The following is a 24,322-nucleotide window of genomic DNA, read 5'->3' as shown; positions in this document are numbered from 1 at the left end:
GAGTAATACTATCATATTCAACCAAAAGGAGGCCTATAAGCTAGCGGGACATGTCTAGTGACATAATAGTCGAGCAACCCAGTGCGCCCAGACGATTTGTGGTGACAGCCCAGGGCCTCGTTTCCTGGTTGCAATGTAACTTAAGCATTACGATTATCGTACCAGTTGCATCCTTATTTACAAGCCAACTTTTTAAGCCAACTTTTTAAACATGCACGTAGAGAGAACGTTCGCTATGTGCGTCGTTAACCTATGGTCGTTACATGTGTTGATACTGATAGGATCGAGAGAGAAAAAAGCAACTCTGCTCTCGGATCAGCCTCCTCCACTCAAATATTACCTTAACATTATAATTATTCCACAATACTGACGATGGATCAGCTCCTAGAGAGATATTGCCACATATGGCTACAAATATTGAGGCGGCTTATTATGCTTACCCAATAATAATGTACTAAAACACATTGGGCACATCATTGCGCATTATTGGGAAACAGATTGGCTACTAAAGATACATGGTAAGATGGTTTTAAAGATTATCTTAACGCTACGAATGCATCGTTAGATGCTTTTTTGCCCTTCCTTGTCACTTTATTCACAGAAAATCTCCGCTTAACATAGAATCACTGTTTAGGCTATCGGTCTGACTGTGACTGCTGATAACTTCAGATCGAAGTTGACTACAAAAACAAAGTTGCCAAAGTATTTGCAATTGTTACAAATAAGTGAAGGATAAAATGATGCTTCACATGAAACCGAGACGACTGCATTAAAATATACATAGGCTACATAGGCATATAAAGGCTATTTAAATCATATTTAAATCAATTTCATGTTCAATCAATTGAGTTCTATTTTTCGACAAAGCCACAGTCTGTCATTTTTGTCTACGTTTTTGCCTCAATGTGTTTCATGATGTGTGACAACATGTGCGCAATGATGTGCCCAATCTGTGATCTCTACACTCTAAGAAAAAAAGTTTCCTTAAAGGATCAAAAGGGGTTCTATCGCTTGCTTCATATATGGAACCCCTAAACGTTCTATATAGAACCATTTTATAGGGTTCTTTGATCAGAACCCTAGAGGTTATTCTTTACTGAACCAAAATGGTTCGACATAGAACCCTGCATGGTGCCATTTGTGAATTATGGATACTGCTATTAAATTGTCTTTTTTTTGTTGCTAAGAATATAATTTAATGAACAATTAAATAATGGACAAAATAATACCAGCATAGTTTGTAGAAGTTATTGTCATTATATGCAAACATAGTTTGGAAATATGCACTGGTTGCCAGGGAGGCATTTCTTTGTTTGAATGATGGCCCATGTCAACTCTGGCTGACTTCTTTACAATACAATACAATACAATGCAATACAACTTTGTCCATTAGTTACAGAGAACAACAAAAATGTGTCTTCTGCTCCGTTTTCAACAGTGGAGGTCCTCAGAGGACGAAGAGGAAGACCATCCTCCTCAGTTAATTTCATTTTTAGATACAATTATACAAAATATATTCACGTCACTAAAACATTTATTAAAACACACTGTTTTGTAATGAAGGTCTACAGTAGCCTCAACAGCACTCTGTAGGGTAGCACCATGGTGTAGCTGGAGGACAGCTAGTGTCCGTCCTCCTCTGGGTACTATGACTTCAATACAAAACCTAGGAGGCTCATGGTTCTCACCCCCTTCCATAGACTTACACAGTAATTATTACAACTTCCGGAGGAGGTCCTCCAACCTATCAGAGCTCTTGCAGCATGAACTGACATGTTGTCCACCCAATCAAAGGATCAGATAATTAATCTAGTACTGAAAGCATAAGCTACAGCTAGCTAGCACTGCAGTGCATAACATGTGGTGAGTAATTGACACAAAGAGAGAGAAAGAAAATAGTTGAACAGTTTTGAACAAATTAATTTCTTAAAAAATGAAGGAGAAGCAAGAGGGAGAGAGAGCTAGCTGTATTTTGTTGTATTTTTTTCCACGTTAGTCCTGTAATCTTAGTCCTGTATTGACTCTTTGCCTGTTTGATGGTTCGTCGGAGGGCATAGCGGGATGTCTTATAAGCGTCCGGGTTAGAGTCCCGCTCCTTGAAAGCGGCACCTCTACCTTATAGCTCAGTGCGGATGTTGCCTGTAATCCATGACTTCTGGTTGGGGTATGTACGTACGGACGACGTCATCGATGCACTTATTGATGAAGCCAGTGACTGATGTGGTGTACTCCTCTATGCTATCTGAAGAATCCCGGAACATGTTCCAGTCTTTGCTAGCAAAACAGTCCTGTAGCTTAGCATCTGCGTCATCTGACCACTTTTTTATTAACCGAGTCACTGGTGCTTCCTGCTTTAGTTTTTGCTTATAAGCAGGAATCAGGAGGATAGAGTTATGGTCAGATTTGACAAATGGAGGGCGGGGGAGAGCTTTGTATGCGTCTTTGTGTGTGGAGTAAAGGTGGTCTAGAGTTTTTTTTCCTCTGGTTCCACATTTAACATGCTGGTAGAAATTAGATAGAACGGATTTAAGTTTCCCTGCATTAAAGTCCCCGGCCACTAGGAGCGCTGCCTCTGGATGAGCGTTTTCCTGTTTACTTATGGCCTTATACAGCTCATTGTGTGCAATCGTAATGCCAGCATTGGTTTGTGGTGGTAAATAGACAGCTATGAAAAATATAGATGAAAACTCTCTTGGTAAATAGTGTGGTCTACAGCTTATCATAAGATACTCTACCTCAGGCGAGCAAAACCTAGAGACTTCCTTAGTATTTGATTTTGTGCACCAGCTGTTGTACCCAGACCGCCACACCTTGTCTTACCGGAGTCAGCCGTTCTATCCTGCCGATGTAGCGTATATCCCGTCAGCTGTATGTTGTCCATGTCGTCGTTCAGCCATAGAGCCAGTGAAAGAGAGTCAGTGTAAAAAAAATGTATTTGAAAATCTATAATAAAGGGGGTCAATGTAAATAGTCAGGGTAGCCATTTGATTAACTGTTCAGCAGTCTTATGGCTTAGGGGTAGAAGATGTTCAGGAGCCTTTTGGTCCCAGACTTGGCGCTCCTATACCTCTTGCCGTGCAGTAGAAGAGAGAACAGTCTATGACTTGGGTGGCTGGAGTCTTTGACAATTTTTAGGGCCTTCCTCTGACACCGCCTGGTATAGAGGTCCTGGATGGCAGGGAGTTCAGCCCCAGTGATGTACTGGGCCGTATGCATTACCCTCTGTAGCGCCTTGAGGTCGGATGCTGAGCAGTTGACATACCAAGCAGTCAAGATGCTCTCAATGGTGCAGCTGTATAACAAATCTTTTCAGCCTCCTGAGGGGGAAGAGGTGTTGTCGTGCCCTCTTCACGACTGTGTTGGTGTGTTTGGACCATGATAGGTCCTTTGTGACCTATCATGCTGCAGTGCAGCACCCCTGGATGGAGAGAATGCTGTGGGGTTAAGGGCTTCGCTCAGGGGCCCAAAGGTAGGGGAATGTTTTGAGGATGTGAACCCAGCAGCCCTCAAGTTGTCAGATCAATTCCGCCCGTTTTGTTCCAGCACCTGGCCCAGATTAACTACTGCCAGTACAGTATGGGTTATTGCCTGACTGGTTCCAGAGGATACAAAAATATGAGCAAAAACATGAGTTAATCTTCAGAAATAAGCATGAGTTCATCTACCAAAATGAAGACCAAATTCTATGCATACATATCATTATTATGATGTAGAAGAACAGCGTACATGCAGTTGTTGTCAGCAGCAGCCGAAAGAGAGATCCTCTGCATCTAATAGTTCTGGGTTACTGCCAGACTGAGAAAAACATAGTGTGTTAAAAGTAATGTAATGCTTAACTAGGCTATTGAATCACCAAGACTTATTATACATAATTTATTATAAATAATGTATGCATAGGTCTACCTCCTCTCAGTCAGCAACAGTCTTCTAACGGCTTCATGAAACATAGTCCCCTCAATTGACTCCACACTAAAATAAAGAAATAAAAGTAACAATTAGCAAATTTCCTTCGTCAGGCTGGGTCTGTTGCTCCATTTGGCATATCCCATAATAAAAAATTATGTTTATTTGAAAGAGTTAACATTAGCTGGTTATCTTGTAAAGTGGCAGATTAAAGTAAGTCCTAGCCTAGCTTTTTCTGTTTAAAGCCAAGTTAGCTAGCTAAGTACTGTAGCTAGCTAGCTTACAAACGTGCTCAAATTCTAATAATGTTTCAACTTTATTTATCTAGCCTGTAGTTTATCATATGACTTTGCCTTCATATATTTTAATTAAATAATCAACTTTGCTTACCTTAATACATTGAAAAATAACTTGCTTATTGGTACACTACTTGCAAGTTGGTTCAACCACACTCCTCCTGCTTAGTCATGCTAGAATGGCAGTTGTTTTTTGAATCGGAATGGCAGTACAATTTTGAATTGACCAAAGGTTCTATATAGAACCCCTTTTTTTATCTAAGAGTATGCTTTTATGAAACACATTATTTCCTCCTGCTTCTAGCTAGCACAATGTTGCAAAATATGAATTTGATCTTCCCCCTGCCCATAGATAGCTAACGGTGTCGGAAGTCAGCTAGCCATTTTTCTGACCAGGCGAAATAATGCAGCAGCATCATTAATATGGATATAAATGTCAACGCTAAATTGCTGAAACAAATTAAAAGGGCATGTTAGCTGTCATTTCAGAGTTTGATGTGACTGGGTTAGCTTTTGTTAGGCTAGCTGTTGTTTTCTACAATCCCCATTACATTCTGGGGTAGGGATAGAACCCTCAAGGTTCTTTGCCTTCACTGGGTATATAGTCGTGGTCAAAAGTTTTGAGAATGACACAAGTATTGGTCTTCACAAAGTTTGCTGCTTCAGTGTTTTTCGATATTTTTGTCAGATGTTACTATGGTATACTGAAGTATAATTACAAGCATTCCATAAGTGTCAAATACGTTTATTGACAATTACATTACGTTTATGCAAAGAGTCAATATTTGCAGTGTTGACCCTTCTTTTTCAAGACCTCTGCAATCCACCCTGGCATGCTGTCAATTAACTTCTGGGCCACATCCTGACTGATGGCAGCCCATTCTTGCATAATCAATGCTTGGAGTTTGTCAGAATTTGTGGGTTTTTGTTTGTCCACCCGCCTCTTGAGGATTGACCACAAGTTCTCAATTGGATTAAGGTCTGGAGAGTTTCCTGGCCATTGACCCAAAATGTCGATGTTTTGTTCCCTGAGCCACTTAGTTATCACTTTTGCCTTATGGCAAGGTGCTCCATCATGCTGGAAAAGGCATTGTTCGTCACCAAACTGTTGTTGGATGGTTGGGAGAAGTTGCTCTCTGAGGATGTGTTGGTACCATTCTTTATTTATGGCTGTGTTCTTAGGCAAAATTGTGAGTGAGCCCACTCCCTTTGCTGAGAAGCAACCCCACACATGAATTGGTCTCAGGATGCTTTACTGTTGGCATGACACAGGACTGATGGTAGCGCTCACCTTGTCTTCTCCGGACAAGGTGTTTTCCGGATGCCCCAAACAATCGGAAAGAGGATTCATCAGAGAAAATGACTTTACCCCAGTCCTCAGCAGTCCAATCCCTGTACCTTTTGCAGGGTAGCTTGGGTAGCTTAGTGGTTAAGAGCATTGTGCCAGTCCGAATGCCCCAAACAATCGGAAAGGGGATTCATCAGAGAAAATGACTTTAACCCAGTCCTCAGCAGTCCAATCCCTATACCTTTTGCAGGGTAGCTTGGGAAGGTTAGTGGTTAAGAGCATTGTGCCAGTAACCGAAAGGTTGCTGGTTCTAATCCCCGAGCTGACTAGGTGAAAAATCTGTCGATGTGCCCTTGAGCAAGGCACTTAACCCTAATTGCTCCTGTGAGTCGCTCTGGTTCAGAGCGTCTGCTAAGTGATTAAAACGTAAATATCAGTCTGTCCGTGATGTTTTTCCTGGAGAGAAGTGGCTTCCTCGCTGCCCTTCTTGACACCAGGCAATCCTCCAAAAGTGTTCGCCTCACTGTGCGTGCAGATGCACTCACACCTGCCTGCTGCCATTCCTGAGCAAGCTCTGCACTGGTGGTGCCCCGATCCCGCAGCTGAATCAACTTTAGGAGACGGTCCTGGCGCTTGCTGGACTTTCTTGGGCGCCCTGAAGCCTTTTTCACAACAATTGAACCTCTCTCCTTGAAGTTCCTGATGATCCGATAAATGGTTGATTTAAGTGCAATCTTACTAGCAGCAATATCCTTGCCTGTGAAGCCCTTTTTGTGCAAAGCAATGATGACGACATGTGTTTCCTTGCAGGTAACCATGGTTAACAGAGGAAGAAAAATGATTTCAAGCACCACCCTCCTTTTAAAGCTTCCAGTCTGTTATTCTAACTCAATCAGCATGACAGAGTAATCTCCAGCCTTGTCCTCGTCAACACTCTCACCTGTGTTAACAAGAGAATCACTGACATGATGTCAGCTGGTCCTTTTGTGGCAGGGCTGAAATGCAGTGGAAATGTTTTTTGGGGGGATTAAGTTCATTTTCATTAATTGCAATTCATCTGATCACTCTTCATGATATTCTGGAGTATATGCAAATTGCCATCATAAAAACTGAGGCAGCAGACTTTGTGAAAATTAATATTTGTGTCATTCTCAAAACTTTTGACCACGACTGTAGTACAGTAGCCTATATATAACCTTTTTGGTAAAGGGTTCTTTAATCTCGACCAAAGAACCAAAATGATATATATATAACCCCAAAGATCCCTTTATTCTAAGTGTAGGAGCTGATCTGTTGGTAGGCTATTGTGGAATCATTCTCATGTTAAGGTAAGATTTGAATGGAGAAAGCTGATCCGAGAGCAGCGCTGCTTTTCTTTCGATCCTAACAGTAGGGAACACATGGTCTAACAACACACTTAGCGAACATTCTCTCTACGTGCTTGTTTGGGAAACACTCTTAAAAAGTTGGCTCATACATCTACTAGCTCTCACAGTCTCACATCAGACTTAGACAGTCATCCATGCTTCTCAAATTTCGAAGTTGTTTCAAATGTCAAATATCGAAGTATTTAACGTTAAGTTTAGGCATTAAATCAGAATTGTTAAGGTTAGGTTTAAGGTCAGGCAAAAAGTCTAAATTCTTAAGTTTAGGCATTAAATCCGAACGGTTAAGGCAAGGGTTAAGGTCTGGAATAGGCTTAAAACAAAAATATCAAAAACAACTTTCTATTGCTGGATTCGAACTTTGGAATCAGAGGCTAAACCTAGCCTACTTGAAGGTAACAATGCTCAATGTTGCCCCTAGTGGCCGGTTTCCACATCTCCCGATGTCCTCAGACATGAATGGACGTCAAATACTGACTTGACCTGGCTGCATAAATAAAGATGCATCTGATACAATCATTGTAATGCTTAGTTACATCGTAACTGGGAAACGAGGCCCTTATCCGATCAATTCCAGGGCCCAGTTTCCCGATGAATTCCAGGGCCCAGTTTCCCGATAGCGATGGAATTTAGGCTTACGGGTGTTTTAAAGATGCATCTTTCCTACAATGGCCGAAGATGTAACATGCGTTTCCCAAAACACCACACAGAGAGAACTTTCGCTAAGCGCTTCGTTGAGGCATGTGTAGATACTGATAGAATCGAAAGAAAGGCGCTGCTCTCGGATCAGCCTTCTCCACTCAAATCTTACCTTAACATTAGAATAATTCCACAATACTGACGAGAGATCAGCTCCTAGAGAGATATTATCACCTATGGCTGCAAATATTGAGGCGGCTTATTCTAATGCTTACCCTTATAATAATGCACTAAATAAAGATTTGGCACATCATTGCGCACATGTTAGGCTACACATCATGAAATATAGCCAACTGAGGCAAAAATTACAGACAGTAGCCAGATAGCAAAATAAAACTCAATTGAATGAACATGGAATTGATTTCAATATCATTGAAATATATAGGCCTACGTAGCCTTTACTGTATGTAGACTATTTATATTTTAATGCAGGCATCTCGGTTTTCATTTGAAGCATATTTTTATCCATCACTTGTTTGTAACAATTGCAAAGACATTGGCAACTTCACTGTGAAGTTATCAGCGGTCACAGAGACAGATAAACATCTTGATTCTTTGTTTAGCAGAGATTTTCTGTGTATAAAGGGACGCGGTAGGGAAAAAACGCATCTAACGACGCACTTAGCTGTTCTACGAGTGGTCTGAGGCAGTCGGTAAATAACGAGCATTTTCAAGTGCAACTTCAGGAACGATAGTTTTGGGAAACCGCTTAGAGATTTAACGATACTCCTACGAAGGTTCTAACTATGAACTTAGCCTTAATATGCTTTTGGGAAACCGGGTCCAGGCCATTCAGCTAAGAAACAAAGATACAGTACCTCCCCAAAATAAAAAGGCTTTTCTAAATTAAGCATTTATTCAATGGAAATAGTCTGGCTATCAAGTCATGCATAAGGAACAAGATATTAGCCTACATAACCCATCATTTGTATTCTGTTCACTGGTCAGCGGGTTTGCACCCGCATCCACCACCTTATGTTTTCTACATTTTATTATTGCATGTTTATAATGACCTTTTTGTCTGCTTGACCATGCAAACAAATCACATTGGCTGCCGCTACAAAAGCTGTCAATTGTTTACAGGCTACAATCAGAAATCAGCATTTATTGCATTATTGTATATTTGTTTTATATTTCTATGCAATTCTGAAAGTCTACTATTCTAAATAATAGCATGAATTGAATAGGCTGTTTGAGCCACCATTAACGAATATAAGGTCTGAACGGACTATAGATTCAACCTCTTCCCTCTTTTCCTCCTTCCACCAAACCAAGCCTTTTTACACGCCTTCCTCGCTTGTGCCAATTTTCGTTGGTTTCAGCCCATTCTACACCCTGTTTGTTTTGGTCCGATACAGCTGTGGAAAGAATACGGACCTATTTTTGCCGATTACAACTGCATTCCTTTTGAGGTAGCCCTTTCCCTTTAGCAATCTTTTTTTTCCACTATACCCTGTCAATCGCGCGCATGTTTTGTTCTATTTCTCGACGCAGCTTCAACAGAAAACGTATGGCCCTCGTTGATTGATCCGTTTTGAAATAGGAAAAGGTTAAAGGTGTAAAAAGTTAAAGTGCGGGTTGAAAGGTTACCCTGGCAATTGCTTTGTTTTTGCGAAAATGCTGATATTTTTTTCCATAGGTGGTAGCGATTCGACAGCAGAAAAAAGTGGGTTGCTGAACGAATTCTGTTGTATAGTCGTTATTGAAAATAGCCAATTGTAGACTAAATAAAATAGATATAAAAATAGGAGTCACCAAAAAGCCTACATGATTTTACGACACAAATATTTAGCCCTATAACATTTGCACCCTCCACATTTTAGTCGAGTGCGTTTTCGTATTAGAACTTGACAGACCGTGCACAGGTGCGTCTCACGCTTTCACGAGTTTATGGAGCATTTCTTCTCCTGCACTTTTACATTGTAGTGAATCGAAAAAAGAGAGGGCTTTTTAAACGAAATCCTGATCTCAAATTTAAGCATCAACAATGCATTAGGCTAAGCCTAAACTGCTTAAAGCAGGAATAAATCCTTTCTTTCCCACAGAATGCCTAGGCCTATATAGACGATTTTTCTACATTTACATTTCGCAACGCATGAGTTCACTCTAAGTTAGGCTACATCCTATAATGACAGGGGTTTAATGATATAGGGTCCTTGAGGACCTGACGCAAGATAAATATTATGCACCGCAGTGCTCATATTGATGTTGCCGTATATTGCGATTCCTCCGAGAATCATCTTTTTTTTAAATCATGCAGCAATATAATCTTCCATTCGTGAAAAGAAAACGACATACATGTCATAGTTCGATGCGTATCCCATAGGTTATGCAGCGATTCCACCAATAAAACACGCTATCTTATAGCCTCAGCTATAAAACTACGACATTTCGTGTAGATTCAGATTTTTTAAATAACAGAAACACAAAAATGGGCTATAGAAGTAAAGGGCAAAAATAACACATGCTATAGCCTACTTACTGTGACGATGTCCTGCTTTCCAATCTCAGATCTTGTCAAATGTGGTGTTTTGTCTCGACCATTTCTCAGAGATTCACTTAAACAAGTGGAAACTTAGTGTCCTGCACCATTTTATACACGATGAGCCGTCAGTAATGGGATTATTAAACAAAAACGGTTTCAGGCGCTGGCGTTAACCTTTTTTAATGCCTAATTAGGTTTTACAAATAAATAATTAGATTCAGCATTGCACTGCCTATATTTTCTAATGGTATCTACCACAATCTCATCATTAGGCTATATGACCCTCTTGTCAATCATCTTCAAACATATATTTCGTGTCAGTACAGTAGATTATTTAAAAACATGTTGGCATCAAATACAGCATTTTAGCCTAAACTAATTAGCTGACACACACAGTGACAGTCAACCCCACACAGCAGAGGGGCAATGGACACAACAGAAGGGTTGAGCGCGCCATCTAGTGAAACCATAACAAAACACACATTTTCTGTAAATACAACCCTCACATGGCCTCATTTACAGGCACATCGAAACATACAAAAAGCTGATTCAAAGCATGCGGCAAAGGGCACGGTGCTGTCCATGGTGCTGAAACCAATCTCCAGCTCTTGCCTGGGCCACAGTCACTTGATGACTGTTTTGACCATGGTCTCTGATGCTTTCCAAGTGATTCTTGCTGTTCTAAAACCCATCCAGCTTCTCGTTATCACAAATATCCGCTGCAGTCAGTGCATATTATACCTACATATCTGTCTTTTCAACCAGCCTACACTCGTGATGTCACATATCTCATCCCAGCACTTGATTGCGTTTACAACAGATTTCAAACACCTCCATTCCTCCACAACAGCTTTTCAAACGCTGGGAGAGGCAATCACATTGAAATTGTTATCACTGTGGCTCTCATCTCCATCCGTGGTGAAGATGGTCTCAAACTTTCCAATTGTGTCAACAGGCCTAAATAGTCAAACCTTAGGTCAAACCTAGTTACAATGTGCATTTATTAGACATGTTAGCCTATGTATTGATATTATTATCCTGCATCATAAAATCAAATGTCCAGATTACTCTATACTAAATATAAATTAAATAAATGGTAATTGCAGCTAGACATCACAGCCAGCCCTCCAAGTACCATTTATTAAATAGAGGGCAGCATTGAGGTACATTTAGCCTTTTAGGAATCTAAACTCATGAAACTGGGTAGCCCTTGATCTGTGTGCCTTAGTCCACTCTGACATTCATTATCATCATTGTCATGTATGCTCATCAGAGGAGGCTGGTGGGAGGAGTTATAGGAGGATCGGCTCGCTGTAATGGCACTTGGGTAGTCCAAGTAATTTTTAACTGTAATGCAGTTGATTGGTAAAGATGCCATAAACATGTGTTGGGGTTGACATCCATACAAGCATTATACTCCGATTTTTACACATATAAACAATAGCCCAAATGTGGGCTAATTTTGCTGGGGTATAATGAGGCGACTCGGGATCTTTCCCCCATGGCACTTTCCCCCACACGTTTCCATGGCAATTCCATTGTTTGGTCGAGTTCAATTGACCTCTTTACCGCAGCTATGAGCCCGTCCTCCCCTAGCTCCTCCCACCAGCCTCCACTGATGCTCATATAGACTTGCAATGGTCATGGATTATATTCATAACATTTACTTTCTAATAAGATGATACATCAGTGCATTACCACTTATTATCACTTATCTACCTACAACATGGTAGGTACAACACGTGGTCCTCTGTAGCTCAGCTGGTAGAGCACGGCGCTTGTAACGCCACGGTAGTGGGTTAGATCCCCGGGACCACCCATACACAAAAAAATAAATAATGTATGCACGCATGACTGTAAGTCGCTTTGGATAAAAGCGTCTGCTAAATGGCATATTATATTATTATTATAACATATTTGGCTGGCTAGCAAAATAACTTGTCACCAGACAGGCCATTTTTCTCAGTTTCACTGTTGGCGTAGTTACTGCGTTTTGTCTTTGTAGGGCAGTATTTCTCTTCGCTGTCGGGGTAAGACATAGCTGGTGGACATTCTATTCCTAGTATTGACTGAAGGTCTGTCTCTTACCAATTGAATACTGTTGTGAATGGAGTTTTGTAATGCAAAACTAGGCTTATTTGAAACATCGCAATCTTCTAGTAACATTTACCCACCAGATTCAGTAGCTTGAAAAGTCCCAAAAAGCTTGAAAACCCTATTGAACATACAGTGGCTTGCGAAAGTATTCACCCCCCATGGCATTTTTCCTATTTTGTTGCCTTACAACCTGGAATTAAAATAGATTTTTGAAGGTTTGTATCATTTGATTTACACAACATGCCTACCACCTTGAAGATTTTTTTGTGAAACAAACAAGAAATAAGACAACAAAAAAAAAAAAACTTGAGCGTGCATAACTATTCACCCCCCACAAAGTCAATACTTTGTAGAGCCACCTTTTGCAGCAATTACAGCTGCAAGTTTCTTGGGGTATGTCTCTATAAGCTTGGCACATCTAGCCACTGGGATTTTTGCCCATTCTTCAAGGCAAAACTGCTCCAGCTCCTTCAAGTTGGATGGGTTCCGCTGGTGTACAGTAATCTTTAAGTCATACCACAGATTGTCAATTGGATTGAGGTCTGGGCTTTGACTATGCCATTCCACGACATTTAAATGTTTCCCCTTAAACCACTTGAGTGTTGCTTTAGCAGTATGCTTAGGGTCATTGTCCTGCTAGAAGGTGAACCATCGTCCCAGTCTCAAATCTCTGGAAGAATGAAACAGGTTTCCCTCAAGAATTTCCCTATATTTAGCGCCATCCATCATTCCTTCAAATCTGACCAGTTTCACAGTCCCTGCCAATGAAAAACATCCCCACAGCATGATGCTGCCACCACCATGCTTCACTGTGGGGATGGTATTCTCGGGGTGATGAGAGGTGTTGGGTTTGCGCCAGACATAGCGTTTTCCTTGATGGCCAAAAAGCTCAATTTTAGTCTTATCTGACCAGAGTACCTTCTTCCATATGTTTGGGGAGTCTCCCACATGCCTTTTGGTGAACACCAAACGTGTTTGCTTATTTTTGTCTTTAATCAATGGCTTTTTTCTGGCCACTCTTCCATAAAGCCCAGCTCTGTGGAGTGTATGGCTTAAAGTGATCCTATGGACAAAATACTCCAATCTCCGCTGTGGAGATTTGCAGCTCCTTCAGGGTTATCTTTGGTCTCTTTGTTGCCTCTCTGTTTAATGCCCTCTTTGCCTGGTCTGTGAGTTTTGGTGGGCGGCCCTCTCTTGGCAGGTTTGTTGTGGTGCCATATTCTTTCAATTTTTTAATAAAGGATTTAATGGTGCTCCGTGGGATGTTCAAAGTTTCGGATATTTTTTTATAACCCAACCTTGATCTGTACTTCTCCACAACTTTGTCCCTGACCTGTTTGGAGAGCTCCCTGGTCTTCATGGTGCCGCTTGCTTGGTGGTGCCCCTTGCTAAGTGGTGTTGCAGACTGGGGCCTTTCAGAACAGGTGTATATATACTGAGATCATGTGACACTTAGATTGCGCACAGGTGGACTTTATTTAACTAATTATGTGACTTCTGAAGGTAATTGGTTGCACCAGATCTTATTTAGGGGCTTCATAGCAAAGGGGGTGAATATATATGCACGCACCACTTTTCCGTTATTATTTTTTTGAATTTTATGAAACAAGTTATATTTTTAATTTCCCTTCACCAATTTGGACTATTTTGTGTATGTCCATTACATGAAATCCAAATAAAAATTCATTTAAATTACAAGTTGTAATGCAACAAAATAGGAAAAACGGCAAGGGGGATGAATACTTTTGCAAGGTACTGAAATTCATGATGGTTTTCATTTTATTTTAGTTAGTTTTGGAGTCAAAGATTATAGTGTCAGTATAGTTTTCGTTTTTCAAACAGGGTTGTTAAAGGCCCAGTGCAGTCAAAAACATGATTTTCCTGTGTTTTATATATATTTCCACACTATGAGGTTGGAGTAACTGTGAAATTGTGAAAATGATGATGCCCTTTTAGTGTAAGAGCTGTTTGAAAAGACCGCCTGAAATTTCTGCCTGTTTTGTTGGGATTGAGTTTTGGCCTGTCTTGTGACATCACCATGCGGGTAATGTGTTAATAGACCAATAAGAAAGAAAGTTCCAAATATCTCTGCCAATAACAGCTAGTTACTCCCTACTCAGACCACTCCAAGACAGTCCTAGCAAAATTCTAGCTTGAGAAATTGCACTTTGCTAAGAAGCTATTTTAGTTCCTTTTTGACCATTTGAATTGAAAACAATCACAGTAAGGTACTTGATTGTTACCTAGAAAATATTTGATATTGAGATAAAAATGGCTGAATTGGTCCTTTAATTATTTTATTTCAGTTTACTGAATAGTTTTTTCATGATTAGTTTTTGTTTCAGTTTTTGTTTACTATAATAACCTGTGTGTGTGTGTGTGTGTGTGTGTTTTTAATGTGTGTGTGTGTGTGTGTGTGTGTGTGTGTGTGTGTGTGTGTGTGTGTGTGTGTGTGTGTGTGTGTGTGTGTGTGTGTGTGTGTGTGTGTGTGTGTAATATAAAGGAGTACTGGCCCAATTTAATGGGATTCAGGTTGGCCTCCAGATGAATGTTGGCTGGCTTGACACTTCTAAAAAAGTGGATTCTGTTTAAAGTACTGTTACATATGCCATGTACCACAAATCTATGATTAATAGATCAAAGTCATTTGAGCTACAACACTGTAATAAATCCCTTGTTAGCATCCCCATATGGACATGATGCAGTGCAAGGAACCATCATGCAGATTCCCCCTGTAGCCTTTTCCTAGCCTACTGCACATGTGAGAACTTGGACTCATTAGATGCCATATCTTTTATTGGGAGAATTTCCAGTGTATTTACACAATACCAATTAAGTTTAAACATTGAATCTTGACTGAAGTAGGCCTAGATCTGTAGGCTTCTGTATATTTACAATAAAATAATTCCAGTAAGATGAATGTTTGACTCAGAAATCTTGCTAGGACAACATAAAATAAGCCATACTTGAAATGTACCTAGCTAGTTTCAGATAATAAAATAAAACAGGGATGATTTGAATTACATTTTTGGTCACGTCTACAAATATCGCAATATTTGAACACCTTTCTGGTGCAAGCCAAGGTCAGCTGATAAATGTAACTTCAATGTGGGAATGACGCAAATCGCTATAGTCAGGAAGGGACAGGAAGCAATTGATGAGGTGGGCATTAATGTGGGTATTCAGGTTCTCTGTAGAGAAAACTCAGACAGTGTTCTTTACCAGGAGGAAGGTGGGAGATGAAGTATGCTTGAGGTTATATGGGAGAAACCTGGAGAGGGTGGTGGCCTTCAGGTTCCTTGGGGTGTACTTTGACACTAGACTGACCTGGGCAGAACACATTGAGGGAGTGGTGGGAAAATGTAAAAAGGTGCTAAATGTGATGTGCTGTCTGACAGGGAAGGAGTGGGGGGCTGGGCATTCCTCATTGAGGACCATGTATGTTGCATTGATCCGATCTGTAATAGACTGGCAGTATAGCGTATGGTTCGTCAGCCCGGACCTCACTGGAAAGGCTAGATATCATACAGGGGCAAAGACTCAGAATATGTAGTGGGGCGTTTCGGACCTCCCCAGTGTCTGCACTACAGGTGGAGATGGGGGATATGCCATTGCAGGTTAGGAGACAGCAGCTGGCAATTAATTATTGGGTCAATTTACAGGGACATGGAGTGTCTCATCCTGCGAAAGGGATTTTACAGGCATGCTGGGAACATGAGCTATGGGTGGGTGGGTAATGCTGGGTGGGTGGGTAATACAGGCATGCTGGGAGAACAGAACACAAGCTTTGGGTGGGTGGGTAATACCCAGGCGAGGGAGATGGGACTATATGGAAGGGAGTTTAGCCCAATGGTAGTTATTCCTGTGATCCCACCATGGCTACTCCCACCTCCAGTAGTTGATCTAGAAGTGTTGGAGAGACTACGGAAAGATAGGGAGGGTGTTGATCCATCTGGTTTGTTTAATAGACGTCTGGATACTGTACTGTATATCCGGATTTTGTGGCCATTTACACAGATGGTCCAAAAGATCCAAGGACAGGACGTACTGGGTCAGCATTTGTACTGCAGGAATGTGGGGTGGCAGTCAGGAAACGTATTACAGATCATCTGGCTGTATATATGGCGGAGCTGATGGCCATACTGTCGGCCTTGCAGTGGGTGGAGGAAGTCAAGCCAGACAGAGTAGTTATTTGCTCTGATTCACGTGCAGTGTTGATGAGTCTGCAGTCCTTTAGCTCACGTAGCAGACAAGACCTGCTTTATGACGTACTACAAACCCATGGCAGGGTTAGACAGATGGGTATACATACCAAGTTTACTTGGTTCCCAGCCCATGTGGGGGCGGATAGGAACGAGGCAGCTAATGTACTGGCTAAACAAGCACTTAGTAGTGGGGATGCGGATGTTGTAGTTTCAATGAGCAAGGCAGAGGCAAACAGCCTGATATGGACAGTGGTGGTGCAGAGATGACAGGATCAGTGGAATAGAGACATTAAGGGCAAGCATCTATTCCAAGTACAGAGGAAAGTCAGGGAGGATGGCAGGAAGACACAGAAGAGAGTAGGCTATTTTTACAAGATTAAGGGTGGGACACAGCCGGTTGCATAAGACAAAATGTGATAGGAAAGCATCCAATAGGAAATTGTGACTATTGACAGGAAATAGAGACAATAGGGCATGTACTGATACTGTCTGGGCAGTATGAGAGGGAAAGAGAAAGGCTGAGATCCAGTATGAAGGAGAAGGGGATAGATTAAATGAGTTTAAAGAGTATACTGAGTAGAACGTCATTAGATACAATATTCGCAAATATTTTGTTATCTTTTTTAAAGAGAAACGGTGCTGGCAGGTTGGATTTAGTTTCTCCCCTTCTCTGGCCCACACTCCAGTCCTGTGTGATGGATTGAAGGAGCATGGCGTCTTCAGCGAAAAGACGAGCAGTTGGAAAGGGAGTAAGTCCCGATGATAGTGAGGATAACGGATCGGAAGACGATGGTGAATCAGGAGAGGTGGACAGCGGATCAGAAGAGGAGAGCAATGAAGAGGTCAAGGCTGATGATAGAATAGATGCTGGAAGGGAAAGGAGGGGGAAAATTGAGTCCTTAGAGAAGGCAAGAAACAGATATAGGTTTGGAGAAATGCAGTATTATCATAAGGAGACGTATACTTGGATGAATTAGGAGGAATGGAGGGGAAAAGAGAGGCAGAGGAGGTCTAAGAGAGAGATGGAGGAAGATTGTGAGTTTGAGTCAGTTAAAAATGAAGAGTGGTTGGAAATGTAAGCAAAGTGAGCTGAAGACAGGAGCAGAAATGGAAGTGAATGAGGGTGATGTCTCGGATGTGGAAAGTGTGGTGAAGTACTCGGAGCCCGAGGATTGCACAGCGGGTCAGGATAAAGATGAGTCTGTGGCCGTAGGCTTGAAGTTTGTGGAAAAAATGGATCCTTGCCTTTTGGCTGATCCAATTGTGGTTTCAAGATGGGTGAAAATAGTGTTGGGTAAATTGGAATCGGTGAGGGTAACCAGAAGTGGTCTAGTGATAATTGTTTGTGTTTCTGTTGGGCAGAGGGAGAAGGCGCTCAGAGTTAAACAAATGGGGGAAAGAATTGTGAATTGTTTCGCTCTTAAGAAAAGGGTGCCATTGAGAGGAGTGATTACTGGAGTAGCAGTGAATGTAAAAGTTGACCAACTGAAGGAGATGATTCCCGGTGTGTGTGATGCTCGTCGTTTGGTGCGATGTAAACAGGGTGGTGAGAGTCATTGTCTGTTCTTTTGAGTTTTGAAGTTTAGTCTTTGCCGGAGAAAGTGAGGTTAGGATATATAAGTTACCCAGTGCGAGCATATGTGCCGAATACCTTAAGATGTTACAGGTGTCAAACTTATGGGCATGTGGCAGCAGTGTGTAGGAGGGAGATACCAAGGTGTGAGAAGTGTGCAGAAGGGCATGAGACAAAGTAGTGTGAAGCAGTGGGGAAAGTGGTGGTGTGTGCTAATTGTAGGGGTGGCCATGGGGCTGGGGATCAGACATGTCCAGTGCGAGAGAAGCAGGTTGAGGTATCCAGGGTAAGAGTAGAGAATAAGTTGTCATATGCGGAGGCAGTGAAGAAAGTAGAGGAAGATGGGTCAAGGGGGAGGGATCCTGAGAGAAATGGTGTGAGTAGTAGAGATGTACCAGTACATAGGGATAAACCAAAAAGTTATATATGGTTCAGCAAGATTGGATTTTTAGCGTTTATAGCAATGGTTACTAATTGTACTGCAGGGATGGAACGCAAATCGATGAAAATTGAGGTGGTGGTGGCAGCTGTAGAGAGATATTTGGGTGTGCGAGACTTGACAGCAGAAGAGTTACAGGGAGTGTTAAGTGGTGATGTCCCATCAATTCAGGTTGAGGGCATGAGGTAGGAGTGAGTGTATTTAAACAGTGGAGAAGGGTGGGGTTAATTATTAGTTGTAGTGTTGAAGGTGTGAGTGTAGTGTTAGATGGTCCTCTGTAGCTCAATTGGTAAAGCATGGCGCTTGTAACGGCAGGGTAGTGGGTTCGATCCCCGGGACCACCCATACGCAAAAATGTATGCACACATGACTGTAAGTCGCTTTGGATAAAAGCGTCTGCTAAATGGCGTATTTATGGTAGGATATTGCTTTGGTTTATTTTATTTTTCAATGAACGATAAGGGAGTTGAACTCCAGTCTAGTAGGAGGCGGTAATGCAACAAATTGGATGCCAACCGCCGTTAAACCTCATTGAAGAAGAAGAAGAAGGCGGCCCACACTCCAGTACAGTATGGTGGCGGTAATGCACCATAACGTTGACTGCCAACCGCCGATAAACCCCACCGAAGAAGAAGAATATCGCTGAATAGCTAGCGAAAGTAGCCAACAAAATAACAGAGTCATTGGTGAAACTGCATATCTGACGTTGATCTCGACAGTTTCAGGTAATTTTCGGAAAATATAGCCTAAACCTAATTATTCGTGTTAGCTACATTGAAGTCAGACAGTCCACGCAGAGAATATTTAAGCTAGCTAACAGTACATTACATGCTTGTCAGCTAGTTTAGCCAGAACTGAGCTAGCTAACAAGCGTCAGAACATTCTAGAGTGTGGAGGCAGTTCTACGTTAGCTAGCTAGTGTACATTAGGCTAGCTAATTCATTTACCGGGATTCGCCATTGCTAACGTTTTCTCAATTAACTCATTATATAAAGCCAACAAATGTGCTTTCCGAACTAGTTTGCTAGTTATCACTCCCTGGATCTGTCTCACGTTTGTGTGGCTAATAATTGCTGTCTAGTAGCTAGCTAAGCTAGTTGGATAGCGCCTATGTTCTGACAAAGCTACAACTGAGCCAAAAATATTGATGCCCTGACTGACAGTCATCTAACTAGTTGGGTAACGTTAGTTTGAATCAGTTTAAACGTTTTAGCTAGTTGTTTTGTCTGCACTCCGCATATCAAAATCAACTCATGAACGTGGGTGTATAAGCTAATCAGCATTTTCATTCTTGCCATTTCTTGAGAGTCAAGTGGGCTTTCTATGTCCGGGTGCTATAAGTTATTCATTAAACGGTTTTTGTGTTTCCGTCTCTCTTCAGGGGTAAACGAGAGTCAAGAAGATGGCTGACACAGAGCAAACAAGTGCCCCTCCCCCTCAATTAGGGCCAGTGGTGAGTAATCATGCACTTCTACTTCATCAAGATCATAGATTGTACTTGTTAGGCAGGATGTATACTCCATAGTGGAGAAGCTCTGTGACTTCACCACACATTTCACTGCATAACGTAGGTTGTAACTTTACGCACTCTCCAGTGATGTTACCTGTCTCCTGAGTGGCGCAGTGGTCTAAGGCACTGCATCGCAGTGCTAACTGTGCCACTAGAGATCCTGGGTCGAATCCAGGCTCTGTCGCAGCCGGCCGTGACCGGGAGACTCATGGGCGGTGCACAATTGGCCCAGTGTCGTCCAGGGTAGGGGAGGGAATGGCCGGCAGGGATGTAGCTCAGTTGATAGAGCATGGCGTTTGCAACACCAGGGTTGTGGGTTCGATTCCCACGGGGAGCCAGTATATAAAAAAAAAATGTATTCACTAACTGTAAGTCGCTCTGGATAAGAGCGTCTGCTAAATGACTTAAATGTAAATGTTACAATGAACGTTTGGAGTATAAACCCAGCGTAAAGCCTATTTTTTACATTGTGCAAGTACTCAACACAAGGACACTTATCTACACTAATCGGCTGTCCTGCGAAGTTGCATTACAAAAACATGCAAAAGTGTGGAGCCCCAAATTTGTAGTGCAATGCAAGTAGGCAGGGAAAACATTTTTGTGTAGGTAATTGCATCCTTGCAGTAAGGTAGACATTAGTTTTTTTTGGTCTCACATTTTGGCGTATTGCAGATCATTTGGATAGTGCTCAATGATACAATATAGGCCTGTGGATGTTGACTCTAAAATATATTTTGTCAAGTTTTTCTAACCTCATGAACTTGAATGTACTCATTTTTTTTTCTTCACAGCAATTCATGTTGGCGAACAAACTAGAGACAGCAATGTGGCTCTCACGGCTCTTCACCATCTATTGCTCAATAATGTTCATTCTACCACTCTTAGGGTAAGGGTCAATGCTCAGATTTTTCACTTTGTCTATATCAGGGCTCTCCAACCCTGTTCCTGGAGAGCTACAGTCCTGCAGGTGTTCAGTCCAAACCCAGTTGTAACGAGCCCCGTGTAGCTCAGTCGGTAGAGCATAGCGCTTGCAATGCCAGGGTTGTGGGTTCGATTCCCACAGGGGGGCCAGTATGAAAATGTATGCACTCACTAACTCTGGATAAGAGCGTCTGCTAAATGACTAAAATGTAATGAACCTGACTCAGCTTATCAACCAGCTAATTATGAGATTCAGGTGAGCTAGATTAGGGTTGAAGCGAAAACCTACAGGATGGTAGCTCTCCAGGACCAGGGTTGGAGAGCCCTGATCTACATTAGCTATTTACGAAAGCAATATGCTAGGATAGGGACTGGTCGTTTGGTTTTCTACTGCAGTTTGGGTTTTACATTATTGTTAATGTTTACTCAGTTCCAGCACCAGGGATAATATTTTTCTGGATGTGCATATAGCAACAATACCTGACACAGACAACCAATGCAGAACTGCGAAATTAACAATGTTTTAGTGATGGCATTATCAAATTAATGTCTTGAATGTTCACCTGATGCCACCACATATTCACTTTCATAGCATATTGTGGTCCAAATTGTTACACCATTTCGATATACTCCAAAATGTAATTAACCAGTCTGAGTTCCCCTCAGAGTAATGCATTTATTTAAATTTTCCAGACCCCAGGCGGCTGCCAATTTCTACCAGCGTGCGCTGCTGGCCAACGCCCTCACCAGTGCGCTGCGACTACACCAGCGGCTCCCCCACTTCCAGCTCAGCAGAGCCTTCCTAGCCCAGGCACTCCAAGAGGACAGCTGTCACTACCTGCTGTACTCCCTCATCCTGGTCAACTCTAACCCCATCACAAGTATCCTCTCAACCATACATAAAGGCTATCACCATAGCCTGGTCCCAGATCTGTTTGTGTTGTATAGCCAAATCCTAGGGTCGTTGTCATGTCAGGCTAATATCACCATGCCTTGGTTGTTCTGTCATAAGGGTGTCTGATAAAGCTAAAGCTTGGTATATCACCACCAACCTGGTTTGGGGAGAATGCTAATTGTAATGCAGGAAGGTTTTTGTAATGGTTGGGGTCATGGTTTCAGTTATGCAAACCTACAAAAAACCTATTTACCTATTAACAAGAAGGCATTGCTTGAAAACACTTTGAAGCTGCCCTTCAATGTTTGTTTTGTGTTGTCCATCTTTACTGCTGTTTTGCCCCTTAACCGCTGTCTACAGTGAGCATATTCCCAGTCTTCCTCTTCTCGTTGCTTCATGCAACCACCTACACAAAGAAGGTTCTGGATGTAAGTATCCTCTTTTGATTCCAAAACATTTAAACGTTAGTGAAGCCATCAAAAGCCAGTTGGGTAAAGCATAGCCAGCACTCGAAAAAGGGTATTTTGTGATTTGGATGGTCATTGTCACCATCCAAATCATAAAATACCCTTTTATGAGTGTTGGCTAGGTAAAATACAGTAATTTTGCTAATTTATGCTCATTCATAAGGTGCTCTTTCATTATTTGGTCATCCTGATGTGTATAATTCCCCTTGTAGGCAATGGGCCCTAATAGCCTGCCCTTTGTGAGGAACTTCCTCAACAAGCTCACAGCCAACCAGCAGAACATCCTGAAGTTCATCGCCTGCAACGAGATCTTCCTCATGCCAGCCACTGTATTCATGCTATTCAGGTATGTCTATTTCTGTGCACATTTTAATGGTACCTTAGACTGAAGTCTGATAAGGGTTTTTCCTTTTAGATTCTCTTACAATACCAGTATGCACTGAGATGAGAATTCATAGTTTGTCCCCCCCCACCCAGTCACTTGATTTACTCTTGGTTTTTGTTGTTTACAGTGGCCAGGGAAGCTTGCTGCAGCCTTTCATTTACTACAGGTTTCTAACTCTCCGCTACACCTCAAGGAGAAACCCATATTGCCGGTAAGTAGCCTCAATTGACTTCTGTAGGTGTAGTAATTTCAATATGTTGGATCATTGTACAATAGCAAATATGGCTAATTGCATTTCTCAAACCATAATTTCCACCCCTCCCAGCACCCTGTTCTCAGAGCTTCGGATTCTGCTGGAGCATTTCATCATGAAGCCCGCCTGCCCGGCCTTCTTCAGAAAGATGTGCCTCAACAGTATCGCCTTTATGAGTCGCCTGGCCCCCACTGCAGTGTGACCTCACTTTCTGTCCCCCCACAACCATAGTTTGTACTGCAAGGGGTGTGGCGGCATGTCAACTTGAGGGACTGACGAGCAACAACTTTGAGAGAGAAAAAAATACTTTTTAATGTTACATGTCAGGTCTGTGTTCCTGCTGCTCTGTTCATATGCTAGAGCGGAGGCTGAGGCTCTGCCTGCGATGCACTGAAAATCCCCCGATTTTGTTTTTGAAATGGCTTTATGGAGCAGCTGGACACTCACTCCCCCTCCTCCACCCCCTTTTCTCTCTCTTTGGGAAGAACACCAGCTGACTATCTGTGTTCTACTTCTAAGGATTGACCTTATGATGGTAATTGTCTTTGGTCTGTCCTGTATGATTTATTTATTCATGACAAAATACTTGTTCTTCTCTTGCAAAAAAAGATTAACTTCTGAGATTAGATATTTAATTTAAATTGTACTATACATAGTTGCAATCTTTCTTTTTTTATTAATCATATTGTGCTTTTTAAAGGCGAGATGAGATGTCAGTTGCTCTGGGATTTCTACATCCACCAATTCCATTTTATACATTTTCTTACGCTGAAAGCATCTGTTATGATTGTCTTAACACATTTTTACTCTTTGAAATTGAAATGTGATCTATGCCATGTAACTCACTACATGGTGTTACATGGCACTGAAATGAGAAAGTGGAATATCTGCTGTACTTTTGAAGACTTGAATGGTACAAAGACATGCAGTCAAAGGATTTATGCTAAAAATGAATCAGTTTCACTCTACCAGCAGTTCCTCAGTCTGTGCACAAAGCACATGGTATTCAGTAAATGGGAAGGAGTAGGCTGGCTTCAAATGCAAGTGTATAGTTGCATTTTGGATAGGTTTTCTAATTTAAAATGTCTTCAATTCAACTGATTTGTGGCTAATACCCCTCGTTTTCCGGTTCACTGCATGCCCACATTGCCATGTTAAATGTATTTATTATTTACTTGTAGAGAAACCATGTTTGTGTAGATCTGGAATATATTTATCCATTATCTTAAATCAATAAAATAAGAAAAATTACCTTGTTGAATGACAACCTCCATATTCACTAATATAAACATGATTTGTATCAATTAGCATCAGGTGATTTTTCAATGTTGGTTTGGGATCCTAATTAGCAACGGCGCTGGTCACATGAATTTGTTAATCTTCGAACGCTTCCGCATGGAATTATTACGTTGTTGTTTTTAACGTAGCTACTATGGGAGGAAGACAAAAAAAAAATACTGGACCCCGCTATACCAATCAGAATCTACGTTGAATCGCACCGAGACATCACCCAATGATCTT

The 24,322-nt window shown here is 41.7% G+C and overlaps 1 protein-coding gene and 1 long non-coding RNA gene across 3 annotated transcripts; one reads left to right on the top strand and one right to left on the bottom strand.

Moving 5' to 3' along the window:
• Positions 1 to 3,319: 3,319 nt before the first annotated feature.
• On the bottom strand, positions 3,320 to 4,371 carry LOC121537275. Of its 2 annotated transcripts, none has more exons than XR_005995031.1 (4): positions 4,294 to 4,371; positions 3,904 to 3,969; positions 3,727 to 3,795; positions 3,320 to 3,592 (listed from the first exon to the last, which is right to left on the bottom strand). It is a non-coding gene; the product is annotated as an uncharacterized LOC121537275 (long non-coding RNA). The 2 variants fall into 2 exon arrangements; XR_005995033.1 differs by having other exon boundaries at positions 3,320 to 3,588.
• A 14,560-nt stretch (positions 4,372 to 18,931) lies between these two features.
• Positions 18,932 to 24,052, top strand: LOC121535330 (transmembrane protein 33-like). The gene is made up of 8 exons (XM_041842285.2): positions 18,932 to 19,095; positions 19,752 to 19,823; positions 20,672 to 20,766; positions 21,495 to 21,682; positions 22,057 to 22,124; positions 22,376 to 22,509; positions 22,676 to 22,759; positions 22,874 to 24,052. The coding sequence occupies exons 2-8, from the start codon at positions 19,773 to 19,775 to the stop codon at positions 23,001 to 23,003; spliced, it is 750 nt and encodes a 249-aa protein (XP_041698219.1). The 5' UTR covers positions 18,932 to 19,095; positions 19,752 to 19,772; the 3' UTR covers positions 23,004 to 24,052.
• Positions 24,053 to 24,322: the final 270 nt, after the last annotated feature.

The sequence above is a fragment of the Coregonus clupeaformis genome, chromosome 2 (assembly GCF_020615455.1).
Source record: "Coregonus clupeaformis isolate EN_2021a chromosome 2, ASM2061545v1, whole genome shotgun sequence".
In the NCBI taxonomy this organism is placed as follows: Eukaryota; Metazoa; Chordata; class Actinopteri; order Salmoniformes; family Salmonidae; genus Coregonus; species Coregonus clupeaformis.
This window is presented reverse-complemented; position numbering and strand designations above follow the sequence as displayed.

Bases quoted from the DNA above. Each gene is read 5' to 3' on its own strand.
- LOC121535330 (XM_041842285.2), top strand. From the start codon at position 19,773: ATGGCTGACACAGAGCAAACAAGTGCCCCTCCCCCTCAATTAGGGCCA. The intron at 19,824-20,671 runs GTGAGTAATCAT...TTTTCTTCACAG, and splicing joins CCCCTCAATTAGGGCCAGTG to CAATTCATGTTGGCGAACAA. The intron at 21,683-22,056 runs GTATCCTCTCAA...CGCTGTCTACAG, and splicing joins CAACTCTAACCCCATCACAA to TGAGCATATTCCCAGTCTTC.